This window comes from Meleagris gallopavo, chromosome 26, assembly GCF_000146605.3.
Source record: "Meleagris gallopavo isolate NT-WF06-2002-E0010 breed Aviagen turkey brand Nicholas breeding stock chromosome 26, Turkey_5.1, whole genome shotgun sequence".
NCBI lineage: Eukaryota > Metazoa > Chordata > Aves > Galliformes > Phasianidae > Meleagris > Meleagris gallopavo.
In genome coordinates this window covers 5,941,633-5,950,998 of record NC_015036.2, presented here as the reverse complement: position 1 = coordinate 5,950,998, position 9,366 = coordinate 5,941,633, and the positions used below count along the sequence as shown (strand labels likewise).

At 48.4% G+C, this 9,366-nt stretch overlaps 1 protein-coding gene across 1 annotated transcript in view; it reads left to right on the top strand.

The window, feature by feature from the left end:
* The first annotated feature begins 5,731 nt into the window (after positions 1–5,731).
* Positions 5,732–9,366, top strand: part of NCAM1 (neural cell adhesion molecule 1) — a 93,096-nt gene continuing 89,461 nt past the window's right edge. The window contains exon 1 of the mRNA XM_031556850.1: positions 5,732–5,798. Within this exon, the coding sequence (XP_031412710.1) occupies positions 5,732–5,798 (67 nt within the window). The remainder of the gene's footprint in view (positions 5,799–9,366) is intronic.

Below are 9,366 nucleotides of genomic sequence, written 5' to 3'. Positions count from 1 at the left end.
ATTTTTCCTCCCCCAGAAAACTCTAAAGGAGTGTTTGTAGGCAAACCCTCAGCCTGTGGGAGCTGCGTGCACTGGGGCTGCCATGCATCACTGCAGTCAGGGTTTGGTGCATTGCTGCAGTGCTGTGCAGCTGATGGGATCTGGCTTCTGCTCCCAATGAGATCCAGGAGTTGAGAGCAAAGTGCAGGGAAACAACAGCCCTGTCTTGCTGCATGAAGGCAGCCTGCAGGGAGTGGAGTTTGTTTGTGCACACCCAGCCCGACCTGGAAGGCCCCAGGGCCCTGCAAGTATGAGGGATGCACTCCTACAAACTCCCACTGCTTATTGCCAGTGCTGGGAGCCTTTCTGAGGACAGGCAGCTGCTGCTGTTTTAATTAAACCTGCTCTGACCAGCTCTGTAACGAGGAGTTTAAAGTAGCAGCAATTATAAGCCCTTAATCCATTGCGACGTGGGAGTGGAAGACAGTTTGCTAACAAAAATAGTCCTGCAAAGTGGGGCACAAAGCAGTAAAAGGAGAATGACAGGAAGACCAAAGAGGTAAACGGCTGAATATTGATGTGGAGGTGCAGCTGTGGAATTAACTGTTCGTGCCTGCTTCCTCTCTGATTTTTTGTCAGCCCTGTTTGTCAGCTCTTCTCCCACCTTCCTCTGCTGTGAGCATCAGTAGAAGAAGCAAACACTGAATTCTTGCCTTGTCTGGAGGATGATGTGTGGTGGTGACTGGGAGCTTTCACGAATGGTAGAATCACAGAATCACTGAGCTTGGAAAAGACCTTTCAGAGCATCTACTCCAACCATCCACCTACCACCAGTACTACACACTGCCCATATCTCTCAGTGCCACATCTGCTCAGCTCCCAAACACCCCCAGGGATGGGGATCCCCCCCTACCCCGGGCAGCTGTGCCGTGAGGTGCTGAAGGTGGAATTTTTTGCTTTCTGGTTTGTACAACTTGTCCTTAGCACTGAGAAATGCACAGATGAGTTCATCCTTCAAACGTTGAACACACGGTGCTCAGCAGGGACTGCCCTGCACTCCCTGGGAGCTGAACATCCCTGGGACTTGGGCCACTGAGCAGCAAAGCAATAAAGCACTTGTTTAATTGGAGGCGGAAGTTTTATGTCCCACTGACTTTGTTGGAGTCTCACCGTCCCTCTGAGGATGGGATAAGGCATCTGACAGGTTCTGTGGTTTATTAAATCTGCCTCTCTTCTGTTCATATCGCTTTACTCGAGCACACACACCGCGGATTTCTCTGCTGCCTTGTCACCTGGCTGATAGCTCCAGCTCTATTTCTTTAAGATGGATATCACCTGCAGCAGCAAGAAGCATTTCCCTAACTGGAGCATCTTGGTGACTATTAATTTATAGCTGAGCCCTCGTGTCAGTTGTCTCCTTCACAAAACCGAGTCAATATGGCATTCGCCAGGCAAAGTGTGTTGGTTCCTGGGGGAGGTGAGCGGTTCGGAGCAGTTCTGTTTGTGTTTCAGTTATCTGGAAGCCATCCAGAATGTGTTTGTGCCAATATTTAAAGTTTGTACCCACCTCTCCAGAAAGGGAGGGGAGAGAAAAGAGGATTTGGCTCATGTTTACCTTATCTTGCTTTAAAACAGCAAACATTTGTAGAACAGTAATTGGCATTTCATTTTATCTCATTGATACATTGCATTTTAATAGAGAAATGCACTCAAATAAAAAGAAGTCTGAAGCCAGTTCATATAAAAATGTAATGGATGGGTCTCTGTTGCACCCATGTCAAGAAATAAGATCAAGTCAATAGTCTTAAATCAGAGGGCCCTGCCAGATGCCTCCATCTAATCATCTAAAAGCAATGGCACATGATATACCGCCCATACGTACTGCTTCCCTGCTCCTGCCTCAGCTATGAACCAAAACCACACTTCATTCAAGGTGGGAATTGAGAAATGGCTGTTAGCACAGTTTTAGCATTAGATACCATGTATCCTGGGCTCTGTTGCTTCTAAAGGAAATTCTGCTACTGTTGCTAAATAGGAAAACACAAAGCAAGCTTATAAAAACACAGAATCATAGAATCATTCAGGTTGGGAAAGACCTCTAATGTCATTTACTCCAACCATCCACCTACCTCCAGTACTGCCCACTGTGCCCCTCAGTGCTGCATCTCCATGTTTCCTGAGCACCTCCTGAACACCCCGCACCCCTGGGCGCTCTGTGCCACTGCCCCAACCACTCTTCTAGAGATGTTCACCCTCATACCCAATCTGAGCATCCCCTGGTGCAACGTGAGGCCGTTCCCTCTTGTCGTAGGCATTTGCATTCTGCAAAGCTGAAACAAGAGACCAGAAACAACCCATCATAGGGGGGTGGTATCAGGCAGTTCTCTGCACCAGGCAGTGTTTTATAGGTTAGAGTTTATGGGAATTAGCATGACCGTCATTCTAAATATTGCTGCTTGAGTGCTGCTGAAGGTGTCACATCCCCACAGCAAGGCTGCCAATGTTCGATCCCAGGGGATGGTGGAGGATACAGCAGTCTGGAGACCTTCTGAAGTGCTGCCATCATTTCTGAGGAGACATTCATTAACTCCCCGCAGGTATAGCTCAGCCCGTGTCACCAGTGCAATCCAAAAGCTTTGCGCTTTTAATACTATGGGCCCACGAAGGTTGGAGCTCTACCACAAAACACAGAGCTCAGAACAGCGAAGGTTAGATCTGAAAGCCAAAAAGTCACCTTTGCATTTCACAGTTATTCTCCCAGCGGCTGAATGTCAGCAAAGGTCTTGTAGCAGTGTGTTACTCCCACTGCTAACCTGCTCCACTTCAGCTCCTAACATTCCACATCAAATAAATTACTTAGTGCCACAATTAAATCCTTACTAGCCCCTCTGGGGCTGTCACAGCTGCTTTAGGAAAAAGGAAAATTACCTCGAGCTCTTCTTTAAAAACCAAATTATGCTGGGAAGTAATTGCAAATGATTGTTGTTATTTATTACTTGTGTAACAGCGGAGATATGCAGGATCTGAATGCCTTCAGATCTCCCCTGTGCTGACTGATGGGTGCATGGCATTGTGGCTCTGCAGAAGATGCAGTCTCCACTCTAAATTCGGAAAAAAATCAAAGAGCAAAACTGAGGGCTGGGAGCTGAGACATGCAGGAAAAGGGCTCCACGCTCACAGACATCAGTGGGAAGGGCAGTGCTGGGTGGTTTCTACCTGGGAAGAACATGTGGAACAGCAGGAATCAAGTGCTACAGATGATATCAGAGCACGTGTTCCCCTACAGAGGGCTGATAGGAATAACTCGTTCTCGTATATCACAATATCACAATCCAAATATGAAATTAATATATGAAGATGAGGCTGTGGATGCCCCCTCCCTGGAGATACTCAAGGCCGTGTAGGATGGGGCCCTGGACAGACCTGGGCAGCCCTGCCCATGGCCAGGGGTTGGGACACAGTGGTCTTCGAGATCCCCTCCAACCTGAGCCATTCTGTGGTTCTATGATGTTAATCTGATGAAGAAAGCACATCCCTTCCCACATGGAAGAGATGCTCAACAAAGTTTATTTTTAACTCGGAATGGAAGCAACAGAAATAACTCCCACCCTCATATTTATTTTTGGGAAGAAACCTCCTAGCCCCAACCCCTTCTCAATGAAGTTTAAGTGGTTTCGATTACAAACATGTGCCAGGAGGAGCTTTCTGTAGCCCTGAAGCCTTATTGCAGGGAACTGCGTCCTGTGATCCCCACCCAGGAATTTATGAGCTCCGCAGCAGGGCACACCACAGAACAATGCTGAACTATATTGTTGCTGCGTCCCTTCTGACTCCACTTGCATTATGGAGATAAATTAGAGCACGGTAAGGTACAGTGTTCTGCCTGCCTGATGGCATGCATGCAGCAAATATATTAAGAGAGATACAGGGCTTTGAATCACTTGTACAACCACATTCGCTTCATAAATCCATGCCAGAGGATGGATTAAAGAGAATTTCTAATTGCAGAAGCTACCCAGAGGCACCAGCACTTCGCTCAGTAAGTGCCCCCTTCATTACTGCTGAAGTGCCGTATATTTATCATGATTGCGATTCCTGGATACAAATAGGGGAAGGATCTGCTGTGTCCATCAGGAGTTCTATCCACTCTATCACTTTTCTTGGCCAAAAGATCTCTCACCTTTATCTTCAACTCGAAAGACTCTTCCAGTTAATGACTGAAGCAAAATAAGTTTAGTGACAGGATGACATCCATGCAGGGTGACATGAACCCTGCCCCATCCTGCAAGATGGAGATTGGACTTAGAGTCCTCCAGAGCTCTTATAACCACTAAAGAAGCTGTGGCTCCAGATTTGTTTTTCTGCTGAGACAATGAAGAATCAGTAAGTTTCATAACATGGGCATTGCTGGTAGCTGGGTGTGCTGAGAACTGCCAAATGCTGCCCTGGGCTGGAAATGCTTGGAACCATCTCAACTTGCAAAAGGCAGCTGTACCATTTTCCCATGATAGCTGTTCTCCAGACAAAAGAAAACAAAGTGTTATCAAATCTCCACCTCTCTATGCAGACGTAAAAACCGCAAACCCAAAAGGTGTGGGGAGTCACATTCACACATCAACTGTTTGAAATGTTTGTGATGTGGAGGGCCAATTGGGTCTCAGCTCAACGTCTGAAAGCTTCAACCCTCTGTATTCTCTCCATGGATCTCTTCCTCCTTCCCACAGGTATTGCTTACGAGGCCTGGCACTGGTATGTATCTTCTAGGTCAATCATTTCCAATTCCAGGGAATTTGTCCAATAAGTTTTTCTCTGGCAGGGCACAAATGGGATGCATATTCCTCTATGTCCTATATAGCTCTGCCAGTTACTTCTGAGTTTATTTATTTCTAAACAGAGTTGCATTCACTTGATTCCTTAGAGCAATAGTCATTTCTACCTCCTAGCTTGCCAGCAGCATTGCTCTCACCACTATAAAGCTCCCAGAAACTTTTCTGTCTCCCCCGTTGCTGCTGCAGCTGTTGCAGATCTCGAAGAGGCATCTCAGCTCTGACTCAGGTCGGTTTCTGATGTGCCAGCAGATTTTGGCATGTGAGCTAACCCTTGCAGTCAAGCACGCCTCATCGTCTGAGGCTGCAGCTGAACCCACAGTGACAGCACTGCAGGGTGAGAACAGAGGGGGCTTCCCAGCACCCCCCCATCCTGCTGTGCATGTGCCAACCAATGTCCCCATTGGTGCCACATCTTTATGACAGTCAGCCTTCTACCTAAGCTCCAAGCCTACCCAACCCCTGTCATTGTCCTTGATTGAAAGCAGCAAATACTTTCCATTTCCTCCACATCCTCTTGTCACACCATAGAGCTAGAGAACAGCTCAGGTTGGAGAGGACCATAAAGCCCATCCAGTGCCACCCCTGGCCATGAGCAGGGCTGCCTCCACCAGCTCAGGCTGCCCACGTTCCCATCCCACCTGGCCTGCAGGGATGTTAAGCGAGTGTTACGATGTGCTCGGCCCATTCTTGCCTCAGAAGATGCATCAATTCTTGCTCTCTCTGATCTCAGTAGAGGTGATGACCCTTTCCCAGTACAGGAACCTGCACTCAGTGACTGGTCAGAGTACTGTTGATGCCTTTAAGCACTTTCTAAATTCCTCATGTAAGGACATGAGCACCCCTCACAGTCTGTGATGCTGCGTTTCTGATCAGATTCATGATAGAGGACAGGGTTCCCCAGCAGCACAGCACAGTTCCTTGCCATGGGGATCCACCACGGCTCCAACAGGGGAAATAGCAGTGACCCTGTCTGCGTCCTCTGGGAGCCAGGTGAGGGCCATCATCCCACCGGATGGATGTATCAAAGAAAGGCACAGGCGCAGGAGGAGATGGGGTTTGCTTCAGGTCATGCAGTGATCAGTGGCCAGGAACAGAGCCGGCTCCCACGGCCCTTCCCAGGCCCCTCTCCCCCCGCACTGTGCTGAGGCACACTTTCATCACCAGACCGTGTTTGTTTGCACAGCCCCGTGATCCCCAAACAGTGCTCACCCCCGTGATATCGAATGCCTGGGGCCGTGCAGGTGGGCGCACAGTGAGGGCAGCACTCAGTTCCCACAGCCATTCCAAGCCAGAAGCATTCCCTCTGTTCTTGCTGGGCTCCAAGCACGGCTTTTTGTGGGAAATAGAGCCTCGTGCAAACACATATCTTCTACCGCCTGCATGGCAGTGTGCTGCGTCCTGACACAGCAGCTTGCAGTGCCAGGAGATTCGGGGGAACAGCACAGGAACAGCTGGCTTCAGCCCAAAGCAGGGAATTACATGGCAGGAGCAGGATGCCTAAGAACAGATGTGCTCTGCCATGGAGGAAATGGAGTAGGGCAGTAAACTCTGGGCAGTGACAGGCGCTCTGCTGCTGCCACTCAAAGGGATGATGAGCACAGAGTGCCCAGCTGTGTGGCCAGCTGTGCCCTGCTGCAAGGAGCATCTGACCAACACCATTCCCTGAGGAGACAGACCTCAAGAAGAGGCAGGGAATGCCCGTGGCATCACTATCAGCAGCTTCCCACAGGTGCTTGCAGGCTGCTTGCCCAAGCATTGCTTGCATTGCACACTTTGAAACAACCACACAGCAGCAAAAGTATGGCAATGCCGTGGTGCAGCCAAATGGGGTTTTCCTTGCAATGCTCAGCACCAGCATGGAGTGTCCTTTGTCACCCAACGCTGGCACACAAGCTGTCTCACCTGTGTGCAGTGCCAGGGGCTGAGCAGGAGCTGTTGTGATCCATCAGATCCTGGCTCCAGATAGGCCCTTCAGGCTCCTTGTTTTCTTGAGATGCACATTAAAAAAACCTCCAGTTACCATGACATCGAGCCCTGCGCATTTTGATCTGTCTCTGGGATGATAATGCCAGCAACCCGTTGCTGCTAATTGCAAGTGTTACTTGTAGACTGTAAATGGTGAAATCTCTCTATTTTTAAAAGAGACTTCTGATGTTGGGTACCATGTAAATATTTATGTTATTCCTGTAAAGGAATGCCTTGCAATCAGACAACCCACACAAAGGCAAACGAACTCATCAAAAGAAACCACAGCTGAAATGCGAACAGTATTTAAAAAGAAAAAAGATGTACAGGAGCCCTCTGAGCACACCTCAGCCCAGGTGGCACGGGGTGCTTTCCCAGGAGCCACCGTCTCAACTGCAGATGCCTCTGGATTACTGATGAGTCTTTATTCAGTCGCAGCAGAGAGAAAAATCTGTGTTCTGTTCAAGTGGGTTCCTTCTTTTGTTTTATTTTGGATTTTTTTTTATATCAACTATGCCCAGCACTGAAACAACATGAAAACTTTGTAGGAAGTGTGCTGCTAGCAAGAAATCCAGTTACATTTATGTATCCAGAGGGGAATAGAGACTTAACCAATGCTACAGGCCTGGGGTAGGCTTCTCACAGCACAGAACAGCTCTGATAGCTCAGCACCACCTCTTCCTCAAAACTGATCTGTTCTCATGTGAACCACTCAGAGCAGCTTCCATCTAGATATCTATTCCTAATTAAGTTACCCTTTAACGAGCCCTACTTCCATCTTTTTTTTCGAAGCCTTGTGAAGTTATCGATCATTATTCCCATGCACCAGGATGCAGTCTGCTTGCAACAAACTCTGACCTTTTCCAGGCTGGCCTATGTCACTTTCCACAGAGAAAGACAGTGAAAGCTTTCGATTTTAGCTCTGCTCCTCTTTACTTGTATTTTATTTCTTTCTCAGGAAGGTCAGATAACTTTGGATTCATCCTAATGGGATTTGGAGCACTATAAGTACTGAAGCAAGTTTGCAAGAAGCTGAGGTAATGAAAATTGTAAGCCATTATCTGTCTAAAACTTGAAAATACGTTGTCTGCATTAATGGTTGATTTCAGTGACATGAGTTTCAACGCAGTATGTCAGGAATTATATGCTAAGTTGTCAGCCATATTCCTACCAAATAATTGGAATGGGAACATTTTCCAGGCAGGAGCACAGTGCGGTCCTGCAGAGGGTCACAGCAGCCGATGAGTGAGCACTGAGCTCAGCAGCATTGCTCTGCTTGGCCACAGGATCACACTGCTTCCACAGTCAGAAACTCGAGCTTCCCAAGTGCCTTTTTTCAACCCATAACTACGTAAAATAAAAATGAAATCTCTCATTTTATGTTGGTGATGAAGAGCATGGCTTTTGCTACTGCTGCCAGTCATGCTGGCAACCAGTGGCATTTGAGCCGTGTTCCATGAGGACAACCAGCTCAGCAGGCAGCGGGAGCCACGTGCTGTGGGTTACAGACGCACCGCCCTCGAGCAGGGCCACTGCACATCAGGTTGTCCTTGTGGAATAATAGGATCAGTAAGATTGGAAAAGACCTCTAAGATCCCCGAGTCCAACCCAAACCCATCCCCATCATGCCTGCTGACCGTGTCCCCCAGTGCCACATCTCTACAGTTCCTGAACACCTCCAGGGACGGTGATACCATCCCATCCCTGGGCAGCTGTCCCAGTGCCCGACCACTCTTTCAGAGAACAAATTTTTCCTAGTGCCCAAACTGCTGCTGCTCCTCTTGCCAAGAGGCACAAGGCTCCAGACAAAGTGCAGACCCCACGCTCTTATCTTAATAACTGACTGTAATAAATTAATCCCATTAAAGATCCCATAATGTTGTACACGACAAGAGTAGCACTGCAACGGTTCTCCTGGCAGAGTTCCAAAGCAGGTAATTATCCTCTGCCTCCTTCGGTTCCCTCTGCATCACAGCGGTGTGAGCAGCACTGCGCATGGTGCTTTTGGGAGCCGTAAGCTGTCGGCACCTCACGAGACACCTGAACCCCAAATGTGTTTGATTTCAAATGGCATCTTTGCCTAAACATCAGTATTCAAGGGAGAAGCGCGCTGAAGCGCTCATCTGTGATTGTTTACAGCCAGCACTGCCCACGTCTGACAAGTGCTCCTTGTTCTGCAGCTGCAGCACTGCACCGTTCTGCCAAGCGCTGCGCGAAGCCCCAACACCACAGACAACCTACCATCAAGTGTGAGGTGTTCTTCTCAGGCTGTCTAAAAAGGTGAAACTCAGCCTGAGTGTACAAGAAATCATAAACTGTGCCAAAGAAAAAAAAAAGATGGCAAATCCTTGTGATGGCATTGCAAAAAATTCTGGTGAGTTTTACTTTTAGTCATAGAATCACAGAATCGTTTGAGTTGGAAGGGATCCTTAAAAGTCACCTAGTTCAAATCACCAACTCTGCCTGTCCTCGCAGGGAGGGCTTCCATCCCTGCCACCATTTCTGTGTCCCTCCTCTGGACACAGCGCTCCAACAGCTCCACGTCTCTCCTGCCCTGAGGACTCCACCTGTGGACGCAGTGCTCCAGGTGAGG